The sequence below is a fragment of the Alosa sapidissima genome, chromosome 17, assembly GCF_018492685.1.
Source record: "Alosa sapidissima isolate fAloSap1 chromosome 17, fAloSap1.pri, whole genome shotgun sequence".
Lineage (NCBI taxonomy): Eukaryota > Metazoa > Chordata > Actinopteri > Clupeiformes > Clupeidae > Alosa > Alosa sapidissima.
This window is the reverse complement of record NC_055973.1, coordinates 14,988,119-15,014,686: the sequence shown is the minus strand read 5'-3', so window position 1 is coordinate 15,014,686 and position 26,568 is coordinate 14,988,119. Positions and strand designations below refer to the sequence as shown.

Genomic DNA, 26,568 nt, shown 5'->3' with positions numbered 1-26,568 from the left:
GGCACAGTTCAGAGGTCAATACAATCAGGAAGGATCAGAGGAGACAGAAAGTATGAGGCACAGAAGAACTGACAGAGCATTCTTAGCCAGGAGAAGCATCTACACTAAGAAGCGGACGGCGGATGGCAGATACTTACTCAACATACTTGGCCCATTGTGCAGGTTCGGACATGGCCATGAAGCAACAGTTGGTCAAAATAGTGCACATTATGAAAAAACTGAATAATGTACGGAATATTAATTAAGGAAAACACTTTTCATCCCTTTTGTATTGTATGTCATGTTTGTTTGTGTATTTGGATTAAAATTCAAAGCTAAAAGACTGTATTTACTGTACAACAAAATGAAACATCTGAATGCAGTTCTGAACATTCCACTGTTAGTAGTTTTCACATCACATACATTTGCACCAGCCTAATGGTTTTATAATGAATACTAAATAATGAAGTTTAACAAATCTTAGATTAAAAGACATCATAAATCCATTTATATGATGCTGTTGAACAGTACAGACTCCAGAGTGACTGAGACCTAATGAGGCTCAACATACCAATGAGCCGAGGCTTAAGTTGTACAAAAATAATGAAGCACAATAAGTAGTATTAGACCAAAACAGACCAAAACCCCAACTGTGTAAGAACATGTCTATATTTTAAATAGCACAATCTCTTATTTGCTTTTTGTTTTTTTGTTTAAGCACCATGGCAGAAAAGTAAAGAAAAAAGTCTCCTGACTTTTAATTACATCTGGGATCAATTACAGCAATTTAGCTCATTAATTATAAAAGCCTATTGCTTTATGTAATGAGTCCATATTCTCTCTTTGCATTTATATAATATCACATTTACAGTATGAGAAAGAGCCATTTAGAATCCCAAATATGTTCATGGGCATATTAAGACTTCTTTCAGATGTCATATTATTTCTGTGTGAGGTTTGTCACTGCAAAAATACCCTTAAACTTTCCTTTGAGCTCATTTTCCGAGCCTTCAGCCGGAGAATTAGCTTCCTCTTGACAGGCTCCTTAAGCAGGCCTATCTTATTACAGAGGGTCTGTCTCAAAGGCTTGGCCTTCCCTCAGCACTGCTCATCATATTGATTGGTGCAGACGGCCTTCTCCCCCTAAACAGGACGCGTGACAACACTTGCATAACCCATTACGATCATGGGAACGTGTGATTCAATAAGCGCTTTAGGCTCTGGGTCACGCTCAATACAGTAACTTCTCACAATGGAGGTGTCAGGCGAGCTGCGGTTCAGCTTGCTACCGGGGCGGTGGCCCGCACGGCTTCAGCGCAGACAGCTCGCCTCGCCGCGCGCATCGCCAGCACTTTCCCGTTCGCATGGATCCGCAACCAGCATGAGTCATGATTATGTGGCCCCGGCTGCATAAAGACGCTCCCTGGCTCCCATTATGGGAAAGGTTCGTTTCAGCATCCCCTGGCAAAAATAAAGCTGCCAAAAGTTTTGCTATGACACAATTTGCAACAAGGACAAGGGCAAAAAGGCCTTTTAGGTTTTCAATTGGAGCTAATCGTGCTTTAATGCTGAACTTCAGCCCTTGGTACATGATGATTAAAGGCCTCTTTGATATCCCAAATGCCCTGTCAAGTCCTAGACAGGTCCAAAAGTCTAGTCTTGTCAGCCGCTTGTCTTGGGAGTTATTTTTCCATGCTGATATGGCGCCTGTGTCTCACCGCCTAGGCCTACTGATTTAAGAATCACATTTCTCGCATGTCTCTAATGAGTGCAATCACTTCAGTGTGGCGCGTCAGACTGTGCTTCCCTTTCTTTCTCCAAGCTGAAAGTTATGAATGCGCTCTCGTGGCGCTGGTTAATCAAACATGTTCCCCGGCTCTTGAGTCCCCCGGGTAATCTGCTATTAGCAAGGCCAGGCGGTTTCTGTGCTGCCGCCGCCTGAAAGTGAGCGCCTCTCACCTCACACATTGCTAAACACAGACATCAATCTGTCTCTTAGTGGCATTGATTCAACTGCTAAACTATGGTAGTGTTCAGAATTACATTTGTGTCTGTGTTTTTATAGCTTTTAGTTAGGTTATAGGTTAGTTTTAAGGGTTGCCTGACTGCACACTAAATTCCATAGTGTGTCTCTCCATATCTACTACCATACTGTACGCATGATGCGTCTTCTATTCTAAAAACTTTTATTTTTGTGTGTATGTCAGCTCTATGATTTTATTCCACAATACGCTGACAAATTAGCATTGCTTTTAGAATACAGGGCATACAACATATGTTGGTGCTGAAATATGGTTATGACCTGGGAAAAACAAGACACCTGGTCACACTATTTTTGGGGGCGTTCGAGCCAGGTCAGCTTGATCCCACCCGAAACAAAAGTCTGGCGTGCAACACAAAGCCAGGCCCGGTGATTAATACGTCAACCACTTGAAGGGGTACACGTGTGACAGCCGGATGGGCTTGCAATCCCTGCAACCAGCGCAACACCTCCAGAGTCAGACCCTCCACCCTCTTATCATGGCGACAGCAGCCAAGTGCCCACAAGCATAATATTCCTAAACACCCACGGACGTGGCGAAACAGAAGGGTGTTGTATTTTTAGAAGCTGTCTGTAAAGGTGGATGGGAGTGCCATGTGTGTGTGTGTGTGTGTGTGTGTGTGTGTGTGTGTGTGTGTGTGTGGGTGTGTGTGCATTTGTGGATGGGAGTGTGTGTGCGTTTGTGGATGGGGGGGGCGGGGGGGTTGGATGGGTGTTTGAAAGGTTTGGCAATGATACAGATGGAAGTGCAGTCATCCCAACCTGGCATTGAACTAGCCAAGCGACCCCCTGTGTATGCCCCCCCCCCCCAATTAGAGTGTGGCCCTGAAATGTCAAAGTACAAGGAATGCTGTCACAGTGCAAGTGTGTGGTGTTGTGATGTCAGTGGGTGCCGAGGCGGAGTCTTTGGACAAATGGGTGTTGGCTGACTGTCTGTCACAGCCAAAGGCATGGCCAACATTCTTAGGCAGACATCTAATTCTAGAATGTTCCCTCAAACTTTTGCCCTCAGTGCAAAAGGTTTAGCTTTCTGAGCATTCTTAAAAGTCTTACAAACTGTTTTTATCAGTGAGTTATCAGATTGACACATTTAAACTATATTTCTATACTGTCAATTTCCTTTTCTTCACTGTTGTAATGAATTTGTTTTTTTTTTCATTACTCATTCACAGGATTGTCTGATAAAATGAAGCTGTTCAAAAGCATCACATAAACACAGAGTTGGTAAAATCTGCAAAAATAAGAACATTTTATTTGTAATAGGAAAAGGATATGAGTGTACCAAAACCTTTATTGATGCTCTTCTAACGGGATGAAAAGGGCTAAAAATATAGAGTGCAGGTGTGGCACTAAAACGGAAGATGGCCTTCCCTTTGTTCAGTACTATAAAAGTCTGTGGAGAAGAAAAGCAGAGAGAGCACCACATATTATGGTTATGGTTATGGTTATGGTATTTAGCAGACGCTTTTGTCCAAAGCGACATACAAATAGCAACAATACAAAGTTACATTGAACAGTAAACATATTAAAAAGTTGGTAAGACTACATTTAGGAGAATAGCAATAATAAACAGCAATGTCAATTCAATCAATAGCCTAATGAAAATAAATAAATACTATAACATGCCAAACACATAAGAAACACTTAATAAACTAAGTGCATGTTGAACAGATATGCCTTTAGACTCCTCTTGAAAGACTATTGAAACTATCACAGGAACGGAGAGCACTGGCAACTCATTCCACCAACAAGGAACCACTGAGGAAAATAATCTTGAATTTGACCTAGCGTTTATGGCTGGTTGACACAACAGATGCTCATCAGGAGACCTCAGAGGGCGGTTGGGGATATATATCTTGATCATTGAATTAAGATAGCAGGGAGCAGATCCAGTCAGTGTCCTATAGGCCAAAGTGAGAGATTTAGCTAACAGTGAATTACAATAGTCCAGCTTGGCGATAACCATGGCCTGTACACAGTGGCAGTTGCTGCTCTTTAGAATAGGGGAAGCTCTGATAAAAATTGTCAATTATTAAATTAATTAGTTATTAAGTTGCTATATTGGTCTTTGAGGGCAAAGGTTATCCCAAAACCCAGATTAGAACAAACAGTATAGAGTTCTGAGACATGGCATCTGGCCTGGCTACATACCAGTTCACTTTGGGGGATGTTTAAATATTTGGTAACCTAGTAGAGTTATTTGGTAACCTAGTAGAGTTATTTCTCTGTGAATCTCCCCTGGAGCTAGCTGGCTACAACCTAGCTTAAATACACAACTGAAACAAAAGCAAGTCACAAACTCAGTAACTCCATATTTACATTTTATTTACAGTAGGTTATGTACAAAGACAAATAGAAACCGACTGTATTGCTCACAATTATGTGAATTTGAGCAGCAGCTTGCATCTCGACTTCCCCTGCCAACACTGCAAAGCATCCCTGAACTTGAAACTCTTCCTTTCCGATCACGACATTTGCTGTCAATCAAAAAGAGTCCAGCTACTATGACGGATCCTCCAATCATCATACAGAAGCTCAGCGTCCGGGCCATCCCACTGCCCAATTCACTCCCAGAGATGCCAGGCTTCCCTGGAAATTACGAATTTAGGGCGTTTTTCCAATAAATATCTAGCTTTTCTGCACTGAGATCAGCCAATTCTGAAATGCCATTGAAAGTCCAGTAAAGCCGAGCGTCTATGGGGTTTTTGATGGATTGTGTCCTCACAGCAATACATTAGGGACGGGAGGACAGATGACTGGCAAAACTGTATTGCTGAAGGAACTAACGATGAAGTTGAACACATTTTTAGCATGTTCTAGTTGGAATACTAGGCTAATGTAATACAGTAGGCCTAGTATTTGATGAAATTTTCCGCAATATTTTAGAGGAGGCTGAGCTTCCTCTGTAGTCTTAGAACAATCACCTCTGCCTATACAAGAAGTTTCTTGTGTCAGATAAGCTCTATTCTTCCTAATGTTGTAAAGGATAAACCAACATGATTTTGCAATTGAGGCTACATGCTCAGAGAAGTTAAGTTGGTCATCAATTTCGACGCCCAGGTTACTCGCCGATCTAGTGGGGGTCATTGAAGATGAGTCAAGCTGGATGTTAATCTGTTGGGGATTAGCTGTTTTAGCTGGAAACACCAAAAGCTCAGTTTTTGAGAGATTAAGCTGAAGGTGGCGATCTTTCATCCAGACTGAAATATCCTTAAGGCATGCAGAAATCCGAGGGGAAACGCTAGAGTCCTCAGGTGGGAAAGATAGGTAAAGTTGAGTGTCGTCCGCATAGCAATAGCATAGCAAAGTCAAATCCTCACCAATGGAAGGTGGTGTAAATAGAGAAAAGCAGGGGCCTTAATACTGATCACTGAGGCACACCTGTGGTAAGGTCATGAGTCTTTGATACCTGTCCCGGCCAAGACACGCTAAAAGAAACGCCCTTTAAGGTAAGATTCAAACCAGTCAAGAGCTCTCCCAGAAATCCCCAGTTCAGATAGTGTAGAAAGGAGAATGTCATGGTTAACAGAATCAAAGGCGGCAGATAAATCTAGTAGAATTAATACTGATGACTGAGGAGAGGACTTAGCTACTCTCAATGTTTCAGTCACAGACAGAAGAGCAGTTTCAGTAGAATGACCACTCTTGAAACCAGACTGCATAGGGTCTAGTAGGTTATTCTGATAAAGAAAGTCACATACTTGCTTGAAGACCACTTTCTCCAAAACCTTTGACAAGAAAGGAAGAAGGGAGACAGGTCTGTATTAACAACAAGTATCAGTACAGACAGACATCATTAAAACTTTTAGGTTGCAGAAACACACAAATAAGCAATGATGAATGATCTACATCATTAGATCATTCATTCATGCTTTCTCCTAGTCAACTTTCAAAATAGTAGACACTCTAAAAAAGGTTGAAGGAAGGTGTTAAGTCTCAGCTGAAACAAACTTCTTGATGGCACAGGGAATGGCACAGGGAATCTACATGAATATAGCCTCCCATCATCTATACTTCACACACAAAATCTCTATACATTAAACTAACTGTAGTGAATGGACCAAAACATATCCTGAAAATGAATATAAACCCTATTGCTATCTCTTGGAAGACTGGTCTTAGAAGAACTTTTTTAGCTAGATTATGTTACCATGGTGTGATCTTCCTGTGAACACCTTAAGGTTATGTGGAAATACAGGAAGTGTTTGGCTAAATAAGGTGAAGAAAATAGATAATTTCACCAACACCATCATCCACTAGCCACCCACTGCGCCCCCCCCCCCCCCGCACACACATACACAAGCATACAATCAAAAAAATGTCAAAGCCTGCTGTAATCAGACATATGCCCCAAACCAACTACAATTTCACTTCACCAAAATACTCAGAGGGACAGCATATCTCAGATCATTAACATAATCCCACAAAAACTCTTCATTATACCACCAAATGGGGCAGATAATGAGGGGGATGAACAATTGGGCACCTATGAGTGGGCTCAAAGAGTGCACAAATAAATTACCACAGGGTGTGATGGAGCAACATCTGTCACAAACGGGACGGTATCTATCGCCGAGGGCGACAGCAGCACAAGGGGACATCTCCATCCCCCAGTTTGCACAGAGAGCTGCGGCGTTGGGGCCTGACGCTTGGCGGCGTCTTCATAGCGCCCAGGATTTATATGGTGACAATGTAACATAAATAACATCAGCTAGTCACAAGCTGAAGAATCACCGCATGCGTGCGGGCTGCACCCCGTCAGCAGAACACTACTGGTGGCATGTTGCGGCAGCAGCATTTTTTGCATGAGTTATGTGCAGCGTCGGGGCTTATCTGAAATCTGGCTCACAAGTGTGACACGGTGCACCCCGCAGTCATTTCTCTAGTGGGGAGGGGGATATTTGTAGGTTTTTGTTTTTAATTCCTCACCTGTCCCTGAGGAGGAGGCTTGTTGTCCCCCCTCATTGCTTACAGTAATGGGCCTCAGAGAGATGTTGAGACAGGACAGACTCCCATTCTAAATGGTCGCATACTGTCCACCACGCTTGCGCCTGGCAGACTCGTCTCATCAGTTAGGGCTTAAAAAAAGGAAATAAATCAGAGGCACGGAGTGGCGATGAGCCCCACTCTCCGCTCTCTCTCTCTCTCTCTCTCTCTCTCTCTTTCTTTCTCTCTCTCTCTCTCTCTCTCTCTCTCTCTCTCTTTCTGGGAGTTGGGGTTGAGAAGGTTTTTTTTTCTTCCTCCCCTCCCAACACGCCTTGCTCATGAGTGATCTCATCCTCTTCAGAGATGTCGTGTCAATGTCAACAGGGACACCTATTAAAGTGACATGCGCTGCCGAGGCCGGACAGCGCTCGGGTCATGTGTGGGGACGTGTGAGGTCTGGGTGAGAGCGAAGGAGCAAGGTCACCATACCTTTGCTCAAATCCCAATCACAACAGTAAATAACATGCTACTCTGTCGCCTGCAGACGGGAATACCTCCATAATGGAATACTGTTTGCTTAATATGTACAAGCAGTGACCTGTCCAAAAGACATGAGATATTTCTTCTGCATACGTATATTTGTGTGATATAGGAAGAAAAACATTGTGAGTCCTTATTAGATACTGTAGATGCCCACCACAGGTTCTTACATGAAACAAAGAAGGGCATCATGTAAAGCTATTTAGATTACTAACACACATTTCACTTGGTAATGTCATAACGTGCATAGACCTAAGCACCTTCAACGGAAGATTGATGCCTCATTTGGGTGTATCTGATCGAAAATGTGGGTGTTGCATGCATAACACACCCATAAATTAAAATGCAATTTAACATGTCCTGTAAAGGTTTCCACTCTAGTACCCTGCAGACATGCAATTTAACGTGTCCTGTAAAGGTTTCCACTCTAGTACTCTGCAGACATGCTCAATTTTCTTCTTCACCATTTTCAAACTATCATTGTGTCACACACATTACACACAGATTGCTTACTGTGGCTGCATCAGATGCAGTTTTCATTGGTCATCATCACAGTTTCTAAAAATGCTGCCTTATTATTTTTTTTTTTTGGAAGAGCAGATTTAGGAGAAATTTCAAAGATGATGTGGTCAAGTCTTTGACTAAGCAGAGAGAACAGCGGGCACAGCAAAGGCTGCATTAGAGTTGTCCAGGTCTATGACTCATCCGTCTCATCAGCTATCATTTCTCATTTGCTCCCGCCACTGATTCAGCACAAATAAATCAACACTGCTGGCCTGACACCAAATCCCTTATTAGACGATGTCTTCATTTTATTTCTGAATTTTCTAGCATTAGTTTGCTGCAACTATTTAAATGGCCATAACTATTACTGTCATTTGTGGTTGGACTGCTCAAGTGAGTTTTATGTAACACTTGGAAGCAAATAGTTGCAAAAAATCCTTTTGTTTTGTTCCCATTCACAAAATAAATATATTTAAAGAAATTTACCTCATTTTCATCCACACACAAAGAAACATAACTATAGCACAGTAATCTCTTAAGAAAAATTGGAGGGAAAGAGACAGACAACCAAAAAACTTTGTGCCACTCACTCTCTGGTTCTTGAAGTAGAACGGGTCGATATCCTCCAGAGGCACGCCCACCAGTGCAGACGGAATGTCTCCGAAGATGCGAGGCAGCTGCTTGCCCGCCTCCAGGTCAGCCCGGGCCTTGGGCAGCTCCACGTCTCCCAAGTCCTCCTGGTAGTCCTTGGCATTCTTGGCCTCCTCCTCGGCAATCCGCTGCTCGATACCTGCCAGGGATTCACGAGTGAACCGGTGCAAGCTGTCAGGACCTGGTGGTAACAACATGGCTGCCATCTTTTCATCCTGAGTCTTCTATCCTTGGGTTGACTTCACAGCTGAAGGGACAAACATGTAAGGGAAATGAGTGTCAAGTTACATGTGTTTACATTTCTTGACAAATTATCCAAGGAAATCGAGACAGATTTCAACTAGCAGAAGACTAAAAAGGTTCAAAAACATTCTAGCTAAATTAAATCAAACATTTTGACAAGCATATTGTATACCTAAATTAGTATTGTCTGACTAAATAAACTTATTAAAATATACTAGTGACATTTTCAACACAATGATACTGTTCATTTGCTGGCTGGGGTTGTACAACTTAGTCCATCTATGGTGACTTATGTTGTGTCTAGATTGAAAAGATTTAACCTCTTGTGGTCTGTCTCATGTTTGTTGGTTAGTGAGGGTGTCAGTGGCTTAACAGAAACGAGCCCGCAATCACTTCCCCTGCCCACACATGGCACAGAGGCACAGCCAGCATCTAGCAGACTGGCCATCTGCTCTGACTGTTAATTGAATGAATGAGACGTGTTCATTTATCATCCAATCATGTGTTTATTATGGGGTGTCTATGACAGACACAAACCTGCTTTCCAACTTCTGAGAGAGCCCATCAAAAGAGACCTCTAATGGTTCAGCCTGACAAAAGTAGCCCTTTCTTACACTTAGTTTTTTACCGATCAATTGGTATCTCCCTTTATAATTAATTTAAAATGAAGTAAAGGACAGTCAAATACTGATCCTTCATCTAAATTTCCAGTAGGCCTATTGTCTTTCCATCTTAACATTACGTACATCAGTAAAATAATGTTAGCATTGGTTGAGTGGTGGAGGCTAACTTGATTGTTAGTGTATTTGTAAAAAATAAACACATTTACTTAAACTTAAACTGAACAACATAAACCCATTTACTTAAACTTAAACCTAACAACAGCACTATAATTTTGTCTTTCGACTATCATTCCATACATTTTCTGACCATACTGACAGTAGCTAAGTTAGTTAGCCACAATGATAGCATTAGCTAATGCCATTGTTTATCTAAGGTGACTGAATTTCAAGCCCCTCTGTCCGGACCTAGGTATTGTTTTTTTCTGAACACTTTTGTTCAGAAATTCTAAAACAACGATGTTTATTAACACTTCAAAATAACATTTGCTAAATGAACCTTACATTTTTCAGTAGCCATAGGTGTGTAGATTTGAACAAAATCTGGTTTGGTTCTTAACGGGAGCATTACTGCCTGAAATATCCGATTTTGTTTACCATGCTGGGAGTTATAGTGCTGGCCTGATGGGTCGCCTATTTACGCTATTTCAACGGCACATGAACGGTTAGACCATGAATTCTCGTCATGAAATTAAAATTCCACTGGAGCTCCAAGCGGTTGTGTACACGCAGCCTTACAACATTGTTTACAGCTCTTCGAGTCACGGTAAAATGACATTTTTGGTACATAGCTAATTTAGATACACCTATGGTGTGGGTGGTTGAGTTTCTTTAGGAGTCCGCTGCTTGGTTTGTATAGAAATGGATATTAAGTGACACATACACGCAAGACAGTGGAAATAAGGGACCGACGGTATAGAGTGTTCTATTTTGTGGGCTATGATTTACAGCACAATGCGGTCAAAGTTAAAACACGGTTGAACTTCGAACTTGGAACATGCAAGAGAAGCAAAATGAAAACATAAGTCATAAGTATCACACTGTTTAATGCTGTTAATAGTGTGTAAAAAGATAATGTTGACGTTTTTACTAGCTAGTTTTTACCACTCGGAAGTCAAGTGTGCTACCAATCGAGCTAAAAGCCCAGGCTGCTAGCTCTCTTAATATCACGACTCTAAGGCGTTGAGAGAGAGGTTTACACAACATACATACTGCACAGCTACGTACCAGCTAGCTATCAATACACAACTGGAATAGACCTATAAGCAGAAATTGGGGAGTGTCCTCATTTTGGCCAACTTGTCCTCCTTTTCTGGTCTGGTTGGTGGTCACTCTATTACTGCTACTTTATACATGTAGCCTCCACCTTCCCTTTTGAAACACAAATTATGACTATCAACTACTAAGAACCTTTCGCATGAAATGGAAAAAATAGGCGTCCCTTGTTACAATTTTTCTTTCCAATCACAAAAAGTATTGCACTGTTTAATGCTGTTAACTGTGTGTAGAAAGCACAAAAATACATCATAAAACATCATAAAGCATGAAGTAAATACCTAGAAAGTTATTGTGCCAATGGTGTTTATCACAGATAAGAACAAAGACCTGACACTATTATTCATAATAATTATTTTATAATTTTATTGTATAAGACCCTTTTCATTTGGATTTAAAATAGTTAGGCATATTTAAACACAATGTCCCACCTTCATCAGAACTTTTCAATATGCTAAATATTAGAGTACATTTTTACATTTTGTTTGTAAAAAATGAATATCGGCTGATTTATCATTTATTGGTTTTTGAAATCCTCAAATATCAAAATCGGTATTGGTTTTTAAAATCCCATATCGGTCTGGCACTAATTGCTATATGCTTGATGTAGCTTTGACTGCTTAGTTGTGACTACTTTCATGTATGTAATGGAATCTTATGGTAAATAACCTACACTAAGTAACATAAAGCACCACAACTCAATTCTATAATTCACAATAAAACATTGGAGTTTTATTTTTGGAGGTTTGTGTGGTAAGCTGTCAACATTGTATAAAACTGTAAACACATAAACCCTGTGATGGTGGTAACATCAATTATTTTAAATGTGTAAAAAATACACACATCAAGGAAAAGGGCTACTTGAATTTCAAAACTGACATTAGATTTGGGTGGCAGTGCACACAGCACTTGAAAACCGAGTCAAGTAAGTCTGCATTGTGCTCTGGAAAATAACAAGACAACATTAGCTGACTCCTTATGGTCTCTCCTGTCTTATGTCTGCCATAGTAGAGAAGTGTCCCCTACCCTGAAAATGGGTTAAATGTGTCTGTGTGAGACCCAGTGGCTTCTCCTGGGCCTGACACTCTGCATAATCTGCCTTTTCATTTCCATACCATTTCAGCTATTCAGAAAGGCTGGAGCCAATGTAGCCAACATTGTGTCCAGCTGAACCGAACAAAAAAAGACCGAACATGCTTGAATTGTTTTTCTCCTTCCAGCAGAATTTCTACCGCTAGACTCTCCCTTTCAGAGAAACCCCAAGCTTTCATGTCCACTGATTTTAGCATCTTCACGGCTCAAAACAGTCACAGTGCCCGCTTCACTTTTATTATATTTCTCTCCTTTCTCCCTTGTGATCCAAATTACACAGTGTTTTCAGTCTGTGCATATTTTACAAGATTTGTTGAGGGGGTTAGTGAGATGTGCATATTTTGAGTGCAATGAAGTCAGCTGAAAATGTATCAGAGAAACACTTGTAACTAATAAGCCTAGGGTCAAAATGCATTTAACATTACTTACTACACAATAGGATTGTTGAAATAAATTCATGTGGAGGCGAAATGTTAATAGCAAACACCACTGTGGTATAAAATGATTGTATGTAATCAGCTGTGCCAGTGTTCCTTGGCTATAGATGCTTCGGGACAGATATCACACAGCCAGAAGTTCTTATCTACTCAGACTCCTATGATATTCACATAGACACCTCAGAATGACACCTTGTGTGTGAGTCATATCATGTCTGCCCGAGAACACGGTCATGGTCAGTTCAACCCAATGTAATGACCTCTACCAGCAGGAAGCCCAATGCAAAGTCCGTTTTTAGATCACAGTGCCAACTGAGTCAAACATCTCTCTACAGAATTGTGCATCTGTTTGACGTTTCATGGTCTATCCTATTTGTGCATCTGTCTACTATGTTATAACGCCATACATCGAACCTGGCATATGTAATACTTTGTCACTTAAGTTGAAGTTATGGTTCACTGGACAGAATGTATGAATTGGCCTGCAACATTTCACTCTATGTACAGTTTATGTTCATGCATTTGAAATCCAAACATTGGCATACTGTTTCAGGCTGGCTTAGGACAATAAAATGTCTGATCTACTCTCACAGGCTGACTTATAGGGCCAGTTTTAGGTAAATAAAACTCCTTTCCAAAATAGTTCAGTCCATTCCTTCAAGTGCCCACCGTATATAGGTCATCAGGGCTATACAACATGTGAAATGGGCCTGGTATTCATGTCAAAGGCCCTTTTCTTTCTTTCAGTCCCTGAGAGCAGGCGTCCGGGAGCGAAGCAGGACAAAAGGGTGGAGGCTGAGATGTGGTTCCGTGTTTGGGTGGTGGTGTGTGGGGGTGGGGGGCTGTGTGGTGGGTCACTTCAGGATGCCTTTGTTCCGCTTGCGGGGGCCCGGCGCTCCTGATGTCTATAAGAAGCCGAGCGGCTTGTCAGTGAAAGCCACTGCCCTGTACTCTAATCGCCGGGCTGCTGTTCTGGGCTGAGACAGGGAGACGGCGTATCAAAACAGTGGCCTTTACACTTCCCACACACTCCACAACAGAGACATAACACGACACAAGACAAGAAAAGCAACTGGGCTAAAAAGAAAAAGAAGAAAACAAAAAAGGAGTCTGGAGACTGCGCCTGCCGAGTCCTCAACCTTTGGCTTCGCATGCTTGGCAGGACCGCCTGCATGTCGTTGAATGGCATGCTGGCACTGAGCGGCAGTGGCTGCGCGAGCGGAGAGAGGGGATCGTACAGTATTTATCGCAAGCACACTTGACACTGAGGAGTTGCAGAGACAGAGTCAAATGTCATCAGGGGCACCTACGGCGTGCCAGAGCCGCAAGTGAAATCACCCCGTGGTCTTGCACCGAGACCTGTGTAACGGCAGGTAATTCCGTTTCAAAAAGGGCCTCTCACAGTAAAAAGCCCTCGGGCGCCTCTCCCTCAGACCATGAATGAAATGCTGTGCTTCACAAGGTCGCTTTACTGGTGTAAATGTAATGAGAGAAGGTGTGCTCTGCTCATAAATGAACAATACTGCCGCACAGTAAAATGTAAGTAACACTCTGGTTTAAAAGATGAGAAATTCAGTTGACTGTCAATGTAACCTAGCTATCTACCATCCATGGCAGGAGATTTACTACCAAAATTAGCAGCCCTGGAAATGACAAGCTTGTTGAGATCTCAACATGTGTTACAGGTCCATGAGACACCTCCTGCTATCCTGCTATCCTGAATTATATGGAACATTCAAAAATGAATAGGAAAGTACCATCATGTCGTGTCTTTTAAATCTTTGTTACAAAATAAAACAAATAAAATAACAACAGTGCATTGATTTCTCCCTGAAACCACTTGCTATTGCAAAATGCATTCTGACCGCGGCATTCTTCCCTTCCATGTGTGTTGAAAAATAAAAAGCCGCCTTGCCTTATCATATTGTCCACCATTACAGCTGAGAATTAGCATTGAGATATGAATCACACCCTTGGTTGGCAGTCCCTCAGTCTGTTTTCATTTACATTAATCCCATGTCTACAGCATTGCTGTTAAGGTAATCTCCCACAAGGTTACAACCATAGGAGAGAGACCAAGGAGCCGAGCATGTCACCCACAGGATCACCATTAAATCAGGCACCTATGAGGCAGTGTTGCATGGGTCAACCTCACTGCCCTCCTCAGCTTCCACTGAATGCAATTGACCTGGGTATCCCTTTGGGAAATCAGCAATAAAGTATCCATACATGGTATAAGCGCATAACCATTTCAGCTGAGAGAGTGGCAGCCCCCATTGAATCTGGGAAGTTATTTTAATTCCTCCCAGTGACCATCAGTATGGCAGGTGTCATTTGGAAAGGGGTGTCTATGTAGAGGTGATAACGCGAGAGAACATCATTAAATAAGAAGCCAAAGATGTTTGAAATAGGTTAGAAGTACCAGATCTTGCACCGAACATGAAAGCAAAACATCTGTTGCTGTTAATTAGATTTTCTGCCAGTTGCTGGTGTGATGTTTTGCAGTACACATACATCTCTTCTTTGGTTTTACTAGTGAGCCACACAAGTATAATTTAATTTACATCTCTAAATTTTATTTGTAATTTTAACACTAAATTCTGAAATTTGTTTAAGAATGTAATTAACAATAGAACATTATATTTCCAAATATACAATAATTAAAAAAATGCATATATACCAGATTTGAACCTGAATGGTATAGTATCTCTTTTTATTAGTTATTTAGACTAAATGACAGCCTTTTTATATCAGTTCCACTCTGATCAGTGGGATTGCAATTTCAGGATCACGGAGTGGTGCACTGACCGTTCTTTACAAAACCTTAAGCCCCTCATCAATTTTGTCATCAGCAAATAGGCATTGCCAAATTGATTGAGTCATCACGGTGACATAAGAAAAAGTGGATCATGCTCAATCAATCATGGCATCTTAATTGATGAGTACTTTATTATCACCAATGTTTTATTGAGACAGTCAATCCCAACAGGATTACAGACCATCTTTAATCTCTCTCTCTCTCTCGCACCTTGTATCTTTATCTCACCATCTCTCTTGCTGTCTTTCATCATCTTTTTTTTCCCTCTTCTTCTTTCATTTTTACTTTGTCTTCCTTGTTCTCTCTCTCTCTCTCTCTCTCTCTCTCTCTCTCTCTCTCTCTCTCTCTCTCTCTCTCTCTCTGAGGACCAACCAAGCTTCCATTTCTCCAGGCCTAACCCTTCGCACAATCTTAATTAATAAGTGACCGTCATGAATAATGCCACGGGTGACTGCGCTCCCTCCTTGTTCAGCCATGATGGATTATGCATGGCCACAACTGTACTCCGACTGAACCCTGTGCAATCAGCACGACAAGTGGGCATCTTGAGGACAGAAGAGGCCAAACATGACAAACACAGTGCTGTGGACGGGGCGAGGGGAAGGAGAGAAGGAAAGTTATTAAGACCTAAATGATTCGGTGCTAAATAGTAGCCTGCCGTTGACAAAATGTCTCGTCCTCAATCAGACATATCCATCTTGAAGAGCACTGTTGCTGTCTGATTGAAATCTGTGCTGATGTCTAGTGTACATTAGTCTTTTGGGGGAAGGGGAGGTTGTTTCCCTTTGTCTTGATTGTTTATTTCACCAGGGCTTTCCTAACGGTCTCACTTCACTGCCTCTAGTTTATCAATCATTTTATCTTTTTAATTTATATATTCAATATAGTGCAAATAGTTAAATATTCATGTATCCACATTACATTCAATACATTCAAGCTTATCTCATTAAAAACGAATCGCATTAACAACTAAACGAAGAAGCATTCTGATTCAGGAAAAAAATGCAACAGCTTGGCATATTCTGGTTTGACAATTCTCCTTAGTTGCAGATATGAGCCAGATCCAGAATGATGTTGGGTTTTTATTTTTGGCCAGGTTTCAGCTAACCCTTTCCATATTAACGGGAAATTCTGCAGTAACTCAAAGCGACACACATGCCAGGAGGAGGGATGTGACAAGTCAACTGCAAACTGACCTCGTAACAGGAAGCAGGGCAAACAAGGCAGAAGCTTTACTTTCACACATGGCAAACCACCCTCTTTTAGCCAAAAGAGCTCTTCCACTAATTCTACTGCTGAGCCTAGGAAGTGTGCTCTTCAAAACTGAAAGCAATTTGACACAAAGACACACACACACACACACATATTGTTATAAGATGAGATTAATTTGGAAATGTATTGTTGTTTGTCAGATGAATGATTTCAGTGCATATTTAAAAATATATTTTCCTAAATTGCACATAATTTTAACAAACTTATTTACTGGTGCACTTTGACAAGTGCCAAGACAATTGATTTTTCAAGAATCAATTGTGAGAAAATAGAGAAAATGTCAGAAGCAGCCATTGATATATAAAAACACTACGTTTGCAGCGAAACAGTGTTGCAACAGTTCTGGAATCAGCTATATCTTCCAAATATTTTTATAATCCAACCCTCAGGATGTGCCACACAATTGATGTGGTGGATTTCCCACTTTGTCACAATCTGACCAAATGAATGCATGAATCATCTACCTTCCATGCGGTCATGACACGGAGGCAGAACATAAATACAGACTTCAACTCATGTTTCATCTCCGCACCCCCACAGCAAGACTGACGACAGAGACATTTGAGCCTGTTAATATCGGCTCAGCCAGTGCGGCACAAAACGACAGTGCTTCAGTCATTTTCGCCCAAACTTGTTATTAAAAATGACTAAGCCATATTTGATGGGCATGACTGTTCGGAGCCATGAAAGTCCTTCTATTGATTTCAATGGGGGACTACAGACCGCTCATGTTCTCTGGCTAGCTCGCCACTAACCAGGCGACTGAGAGGGAGATGGAGAGTGCTTCACTGCTCTCTGTTCTGTGATTACACCCAGCCAGCTGAACCCTGTGTCAATCATCCACTCACAGTCCCCCCACCTTCTCAGTAAAGAGTGCTCTGCATGCTCAGGAAAGCAATTAGTGATTAATATGCTGATTAGGATTGCAACGCAGTGGCGCTGATGCTGGGAAGTAGACTGATCACCATGGAGCCGGATGTGGATGTAACATGCCATTAGCAACCTGCCAGCACGCCTGGGATATCTATGTTTCAGACACACAGACAAAGCTAATAGATTCCTAATATTGCAATATCTGGTACAATAATGGGCAGAACAGGAGATGTTTGACGTATGTGTTATCGTCCTCGTACCTGACTGTGTGCTTATGCTGCTGGAAGTCATGTTTTGTTTGACTGTCTGTGTTCTGCTCCTGTTCGTGAAAAACACTGGCTGGAGCTTCTCACTGGTGAGTTCAACCTCAGAGAGCTGTTAACAGGTCCTCTGACTTAAAAAAATAAGTCAATGATGGGTCTTGATTTATGCTGAAACAATTCTTTTGCAGGGTGCCACGTCCCGTCTGTTCACCGGGGCGATCCTTGAGTTCGCCGGGCTCTGCGGGCCTGACCTCTCAGCACATGATTCAAGTTCTTTCTGGGCTGTGTCAGTGGCCCCCGTCGCTCAGCTGTCACTTTCAAAGTAGGGCAGTGACGGCCACCCCTGTCAGAAGATTAGCTGCCCTGGAGGCTCTGGCTGCGCCCCACCTTTGGGAAGGGGGCCGTTTCAGCCACTCTCACACAATGCCTGACCTAAGCCTGGCGGAGCGCCACCCACATGGCACCCCCAGACCCCTACAGTGCGAAGCAAACTGCCGATATTATTAGAAAGCCCCCATCGTGGGGGGCTCTGCGCCCAAGACAAACACAAACAAAGATCACGCAGTGTGTACTAAAATACTACCCCGGCTCACCCGGCTCTAACATGTCAGCTGTCAGTACAGGTACTCCTTGCCTGCCTTTTGGTGGTGTGCTGTCCTAGCCATTGCACAAGGCACCAAAGTCTTGGTATGTGTCTACCAGGTCTGGACTGGTTAATATGGACAAAAAACAACCAACCAGGTGCAAATATGTTAATTGCGGCAGAAAATCAACACCAAACTGAACAGAATTACCATTTAAATGAATACGCCCATATGGGCAGCATCCACCATTTAAATCTCCCTCCTTGGTGTCCATACATTTTGTATTTGCCTTCCCTGCTGGCTATACATTTCAAATGAGCCATGCTTCGCTCACACAGAAACTTTGCCAGCCTGGTGATACATTGAGTTAGGTTGTCAATTGTGAATTGCTAATGGCTATCATTCCAAATCTGTCACCTCCACCCTGCGCCCAGATGGCTGTTTGCATGACTTTATTTATTTTTTTTGGTGCATCTCTAATGAGGAATCTCCAACAGCATGGGCCATGGCTGAAGCCCCTGCCACAGGTCTGAGGCTCGAGACATGAGGCTCGAGGCGCGGGGTTCGCTAAGAGCTTCCCCCGCGGCATGACAAAGGAACAGACACTGTGCTTAAATGATGAGAGAGGAGAATGAGATGGAGAGTGGAGGGGATGAAGCAGGCCCATTTTTATGCTATTTACTCCTCCTCACAGGAACCTAGGGCTCAGTAATTTTCGAGAGTGCTCTCCTTTAAGCCCCCATCATGCACTACTCTCCCGCCCCCTCCCCACTGTTCATTAAGCCTCCACAATACCACTGCTCATTTTAATTTCATTTTAAAGAGCTCAGACAGTTTGTGGACTTTGTTTTCTTTGCCTTTCCTCGAGTCGGGACAAGGACGAATTTCATTTCGTACGCATTTTTGCTGGCCAAAAAACGGAGGAAATTGTCATTCCATCGTCTGCTGGCAGCACTGGCGTGTGCTGCTGTGGAGAGCAGCACAACACAATGGCAGAGACACTCGGAAGCCCCTTCAGCTCACTGCTAAAGGAGCATCAAAAGAGTACTCATCACGACAATGCCTCCTTTGCTTTAGGGAGCCTGTGGGTCCTGTGAATGGGAGAGGGAGCAAAGTCCAAACAGCACAAGTGAATTTGGAGAAAATAGAAATTATATTAAGACACAAGAAAGCAACACTTGTTGCTTTGTAGACTTGGCTATAGTGAAGGGGAATATAATAAGGATATATAATTAATAATATATATATTTAAATTAGGCTGATCTTTAAAGGGCTGATTTTATGACAGAACTACTTGTTGAGCTGATGCATGGCTGATCACATTTTAAAACGAATAATCATAATTTTCCAATCTCCCAACTCTCCAATTAGACAGCTCAACCATGGTTGTAAAAATAAACGTGAACATGGACCAAAGTCAGCAAAATCAGAGAGAAAATATGGAGAAAATGAGACATAAAAGCAAGGAAAGAAGGGAAGAAAGGTATACAGGGAGCATGAGACTAAAAGGAAGATAGACAAAGAGTGTGTGTGTGAGAGAGAGAGAGTGAGTTAGAGAGAGAGTCTGTGTGTGTGTGTGTGTGTGTGTGCGAGAGAGAGAGAGAGTCTGTGTGTGCGTGTGAGTGTGAGAAAGAGAGAGAGAGACTTTGTGTGTGTGTGTGTGTGTGTGTGTGTGTGTGTGTGTGTGTGTGTGTGTTTGTGTTTGTGTGTGTGTGTGTGTGTGTGTGTGTGTGAGAGAGAGAGAGAGAGAGAGAGAGAAAGAAAGAGATGCGTTTGAATATTCCCTATACTGTTAATCTAGTGTTGTGTCATTGGCAGGTCACATCAGAAATTATTCCAGTCAGTCTTTCAGTCACCATAGCACATACATACAGACACCACATATTTATAGACACCCTAGTCCGAGTGTACAGAGCTGCCTTTTCTTTTATCAAATCTTATCTCAAATAAAGAAGGTGAGAAGAAATACACACTGGCCACATTCAGAGCTAACACGGAAAAAGCCAGTCACTTAAAAGCCGACCTGTCAATGACACCTCACCATGTACATGACAAGGAGGGAGTTATTTTTATTTTTTTTTCTTAGTTTCTTTTCTCATTGGTCTTTGATATCCTTGAGGCACTATCTCAGGCAACAACCCCCCCTCCAAAACAAATGTCCATCTCAAACAGCTCTGCTTTCCGTCATTCGCACAAAGCGCCTAAAAGCATTTGCTGTATTTCAACATTCCTGTCCCCCCACACACACACAATGAGCCATATGTTGCACATGCTATGACTCTAAAGAGGAGGTCCTCACAAATGAGGGGAGAAAAAAGCTGGCCATCAATCCTGTTTTTCTATGTTTTAGTCCCAAATGACACAATCTTGATCATTTTAATAGTTTTTACATTGATTTGCTCCATTTCCATCCCTTTTATGGCTGAAGGAATGCTCTGTGCTCTCGCGACCCACTTAGATTAATCTTGTTTGAGCTTTCTCCTCAACACAATGTCACTTTTGGTTCCCTTGAAAAAGGACAGCATGCCTCTTCAGTAAAACTCATAGGCCTCACAAACCTGGGGAGATGATTTGATTTCTCAGTTGCAGAGAGGCCACACACTGCTTTTTGTTTTTCATCACACTGTCCACACGGCTGTCTACTCGGTTTGCCGCTTCGAGTCTTCACATGTGCTGACCAAACTTTGGTGGGTGTTACTTTATCTTAAGTGAACCCTTATAATAGCAACACTAGTTTTTTTCTTTTGTTATTACTATATTATTGAAATAGTAGCTGTGTTTATACATAAACAGCACAAGGAAGCAACGTTTGAAAAATCTCATTAAGGTGCAACACAACTAATCTATTTCTTAAACAGGCAGATGTTACATGCAAACTTCAGGCCTTATATGGTTAAAGATAAATCAAAGACAGGCCAAACTTGAACAGCAGAAGCTGTGCTACAAGTGCTCTATCTACATTTTTCTGAACCTTAGCCAACTAGAAGCACTAAAGCTGCCAGGATCAATATGTTTGCAATTCATAATACATCTGAACAAGCCACAAATAGTTGTAGTAGTGTCTCTACAATGGGCGTGTTGTCCAGATCGATGCTATCGGTGCTAATGCTAAGTATAGCACTAGTGGTTGTTGTGCAATTCTCTCAAAACATGTTAAGGCACTTATTGCATGTCCAGATTTGGCTCCTTTTAATGGTGACAGACACAAAACTATAATGAAGTTTTACTGTAAATGATCAGAGTGATCAGAACTCCACTGATATCCCAACTCTGAGAACTGCTGTACAGGATTGAAATATAAATGCAAATAAGCAGGTCAGACTTCCAAATTCTTTAAAGATTTTTCATTATGGAAAGGCTTAAGATTATAACTGTAAGGTCTGTTTTAATGTGTTGTGATTTTCGTGATTGCCACATTTCAGATCAATATTCTGTCAAACTCAAAAGGACAAATTCAATGGCATGCCAAACTATGGATCATCTGGAATCGTGGTTTCAAGACTAAGTAAGATCATTACTGTTGCGGCATCAAGACACTGCATATTTCTCTGAAAGTGTGAATTGCTGTGATCGTATTGTAAGGTCAGAAATACACATTACAGAATTGATCATGACATTGGCTGCAAGAGTTTGTGTTGATGACATGTTTGTAGAAGTGACTAAACTGTCATAATAATACATGTGCACTTTTGTCTACACTGCAACATGTTTTTGTTTCAAACCCTTCATCATCATTGAGTTTTCTGCTGTGTTATAGACAAACAAGATTATAAATTCCCACATCCCTGATTGTAAGGATATCTTACCTTTTTTATTACTTCTCTCTCATTCTACTTCCATCTTTATGTCAATTTTCTCTCCTTATTTATCAATTTATTCTTGCTGCATTGATCTGTGAACCAATTATTCAATCCATTCAGCCATCCATCCATTTCTTGATCTGACTGCGACCTGGCCATATACTGTAGCTGGGCCAAGGTTGTATATTACGAGCATCAACATCACACCTGAATAAGCACGCTGTAGATTGATCAAAGGCAAGCTTGCAAATCTAAAATTCAACCACTGGGAAGTGAATGTTGATGCCAGTGAAGTCTGGCGCAAACCCAAAACCTTTGCATTCCAAACAGCTGCAAAAACCATTGGTTGCTGTGGCTGCTACAGAAGACAAGCATTTAGTCGTAGCCTCCCATGACTCACTTAATCAGCATTCCCTTCACAGTTCACAGCCTGTTACATTTTTATTTCCAAAACATCACCCCACCCTCTAAAAAGTATTATCTAATTAGACAAATGAGGAATGCTTATTTTCTCAAACCACTGCTTTCAATAATCATGGTTAACATAATTTGCTCTGTTAACTTTCGTTGTTGACACTTTCAACTGTCATTTTCTAAATGTGCCACGCTAATGTACTTCACGTGATCCATTCTTCTTTTTATCTACTATAAACACTGCCTTCACCAAGGGGCGAATCGCTAAGGCCTGTGTGATCAATAAAGCCCGGTGTGGACGCCTGCCACTAGTGTCCACATTCCCAAGGGACACCATTCAAAGTTGAGATTAACGCATGGTCGCTCGCTAATGTCTGCCCTTAGCTCTTCTGAGTGTGTGGATCCAAACAGCTACTACACCTAAAGTTAGACTCGGGGGATGTGGTTCCTCTGACATAAGAGGTCATCTGGGGCTAAGGAGATGGGTATGAAGGTCACCCTTCATTTGTCATGTTCAGTGTCTCAAGAGACATATGTCACAACACTCCCTCTTGGGCTGAGGTGACATGATCTTCACCACGCCGAACTGTGTCTCTTGAAGAGATCATTTATTGGGGTCCCATGAGGCCCAGGGGTCAATATGGCACAGCCACAAGTCAGGTGGTGCCACCATTTGGAATGCCATAGTTTACAACTTCAATTAGGAGCCATAATGTACTGTAAATGACACAAATACCCTCAGCTGCACAATGAAAGCAAAGAAAGAGGTGAAATCTACGACTAGTCGACTGAAATATGTATTGTTAGCAATCGTCACTCATTACAGCGCTTTTCTCTCTCTGTCCTAGAAAAACAAAACGATGCAAGAGGGTGCAGTTGACATACAAAGAAAAAAGGAACAACATTAAGAAGACATCCTTGAATGTTACAAAGCAAATCAATGTAATACCAAAGTGACCTTTGGCCTCCCCGAAACCATTACACACGGAACATGTAAGCAGCCGCTGAAGTTAAGGAAGAGAGAGAGCCTGTTGACAGTTTGCATAACCCTCTTGACCTCTGAACAGCTGATAACAGTCCATCATATAGTCAGACTATGAGGGCAAACTGTTCACAGCTCAAATAGCTGATTTTGGTAATATTATAAAGCCAAAATGCATGGGCGGCCTGAACAGAACATAACACAACAGAAAATATGAGTGATTTGTTTGTTGGTTTTCCAACAATATACTATCATGTTTAATAGAGGGCATCTCAGGATCATGTTTTATAAAGTTGGATAAATCACAGAAAATCTTGTGAGATCCTAAGCACCTTGTATATATCAGAGTGTATCATTTTGGTGAAAATTATAATATTTTTAAAAAATAAATAAATAAAGCACAATAGAGACGCCTGAGCTGGTGCCCATCTGAGACAACAACCCCTGAGACATGCATACAGGTGGTGCTAACAATGTCGACATCTTGCAGCCAAGAAATCTGCCGTGACTAATACATGTCGTGAACTGTTAAAAACATTGATAAACCCACATCAACAACAATATAACAAACATGCTACCAATTTCAGTAGCAGTTTTTAGATCCCAACATTTTCCCTAAATGTCTGGTAAATGGTAATATACAGTATTTCTATTGAGACGTTGTTGTTGAACTCGTTTTTGTTGTTGTTGTTGTTGTTTCGTTCACACATTGCAATACATCCATTTTAATTGGTAGTGTCATGAAGAAAAAGCAGCCTGAACTGAACCTCCATTTCTGACCCTGATGAGTCATGCAATTGACAGATGCGATTGATAATGCTTGCCGGATATTATTTGACATCTCCAAATGTTTTCTTATTTCCTAAAGGTCTTCTTGAGAACAGTATTACTTTACAAACATGATGGAAGGAGGAGGAAATATTGTCATAATCCAAAATTTACAACACGCACACATACAAATACGTCATCTAATATATACACTCACTGAAGAGGTAGAGGCATTTTTACAGCCCTTGCCAGTGACTTGTCACCAGGGGATGTTTTGATGGTTTCATTTGAAGACAAGAGGTCGTGCATTATGCCTCAGCCCATAATATGCGTGTGTATGCCAAAGTCCTTTATATAACCCCCTGATAACAAGATGAAGTCCCCACTTATAGGTAGTTGGCTGTTTCTTTCCCTGTTTTGCACTCAGACAGCACCAACAGATTCATCAGGCATCACTGGCAATATTGGTAAAACTATAATACGTACATTTATAAAGCCAAGTTTATAAAGCCATTGGTAATGTTGATTTTTTAAAGATACAGCTGTCCACTGACACACTGATAGGCCTTAAAGTGAATAATATTATGAATAATAATAATAAAAATAATAATAAAAAGTAGGCTATCATAATATTTTACACTTTGGAATACAACATCAGATTGTTTTTCAATCCAGATACCAGTGTTTGAACAGCAGAGTAGGCTACATCAAACTAAAACTGATTTAAATGTGATGCATTTAGTTACAATGTGTATTTTTATAGGACTTCATGATAAGTCACATTTTAAAGATGAAATAAAGTAGGCTTACATGATGAGGCCATAACAATCCGTTAAGTGATGTGAAGTGAATAACGGGCCTATCTTGACTTTCAGGACCCTGGACAAGAGTGTAGCAGTCTACACCACCTTGTGAAATGTACCGTTTCGGAGACCTGACAGCTGATGCGTCTACACACCCACTACTTCGTTTTAAAGGTCAGATACTGTGAGGAATGACTGGCTGGTAGGCAACGCCAAACACCACATAGTTGCCTATTCAACAACTATACAAACGACGTTCTAACAGGAACATAACGCATCTACCTACGTGTGCCCTAAAATGTGTCCTTAGATCAGCTATGATGAAGACACCTCAACGACCACGCAACAGGAACTTCTGAAGTAGCCTATGATAGTATTTAAAGAGACAATTGGGAGGTGATGGTCTCTGTACTTGTGTGTGTGTGTGTGTGTGTGTGTGTGGAGGGGGGGGGGGGGGGGGGGGGTAGAGATTTGTTATGTTTTTAGCAGAATCCCTCACCTTAATGGTGCGCCACACTTGCTTGTATGCTGGATTTACATAATGACATATTTTGAAGAAATGTAGTAGCCTAGCATACTAAGATCACTTGAATTTAGGCTATCTGTGTCCACATTTTAATTCTGCTTTAAGGTGACATTCGTCCATTTGTGACATCCATTGGCCCAGGGTTCGCGTACTCTAGCCTAGGCTACATGCGCAACTGACTTGAAAAAAAAAAATACCGGTCATATTTAAATGTACAGAAAACTTTAAATGTTAGGCTACAATGCCATGTAGCAGTTATTACATTTACAAGTTCTCTGGGCTGAGTTCAGATTCTAACTTGCCAGAAAGTGAAGTCCAGACAATATCACAACAACCGGGTTGCAACATTTTTTTAAAACAAAGATTGTGCGTGTAGCCTAGGTCCTCTGAGTATGAAAGAGAATCTAAAATATGAATAGCCTATGAAACATGAATTTAGGCTACATTTTATCATTGAGTGCTTCCATTAGGCTATGTTGACCAAAACACTCATCTTTCCCATGTTTTAATGAATGTTCCAGATACGTTTTGGAATAAGTAGCCTATAAGATATGAAACTACTTACGTGTGAAACTTCTTTATGTTGGCTACAGCATTCCTTTCAGGAGGATTCTTAAATTTCCGTTTATTTCATACATTTCCACCGTTGGTTAGAAACAAGTCAGGCCATGTCCAACTCTCTTCCCAAAACACCGTATTATTCAAAGCTTATTCTTCGAGAAAGGTGCTTGACAAGCTTCAGAATTTTTTCTTCTTCTTTAGTTAAAAGAGCATCCAGTCGAGAATCAGTCCAAGGCTTTCAATTCTTGTTAAATCCTCTTTACTTGGCATATTGAACGCTTTAAAGCTATCTTCCAGTGAGTTGCCCCATTGATTCTCAATGCAATTTCCAAATTAAATACTCCATTTGAACTTCTGCATGTCGTCGAGAGATAATGCTTTTTCCTAAAGAAACCCTCGCCCGGTGTCTTTCGCGCTTTGTTTATTCCAAAGAGCAACTCAACAAAAGCGCCTACTAAGGCAGCGGGTGTAAGGGGACCCACAGCGTTGGTCTGTCTCCTGCCAGCCCTCTCCGAAAACGCATCCTAACCGTTTGATTGCCCTTGAGCCACCAAGTGAGGAAGTCAGATGTTCCTAGGTAACGCCTACTCCCGGTT

General features: G+C 41.5%; 1 protein-coding gene across 4 annotated transcripts in view; it reads right to left on the bottom strand.

Annotated features, from left to right (window-relative positions):
* Positions 1-26,568, bottom strand: part of scn5lab (sodium channel, voltage gated, type V-like, alpha b) — a 113,242-nt gene extending 86,674 nt beyond the window's left edge. The window contains exons 1-5 of one of the 4 annotated variants that reach the window (XM_042067776.1): positions 25,977-26,568; positions 8,581-8,888; positions 5,734-5,748; positions 3,295-3,413; positions 138-227 (exon numbers count right to left, since the gene is read on the bottom strand). In XM_042067776.1, the coding sequence (XP_041923710.1) occupies positions 138-227; positions 3,295-3,413; positions 5,734-5,748; positions 8,581-8,847 (491 nt within the window). In that variant the 5' untranslated portion in view covers positions 8,848-8,888; positions 25,977-26,568. The remainder of the gene's footprint in view (positions 1-137; positions 228-3,294; positions 3,414-5,733; positions 5,749-8,580; positions 8,889-25,976) is intronic. The other 3 variants (XM_042067778.1, XM_042067777.1, XM_042067779.1) reach the window with 3 other exon arrangements.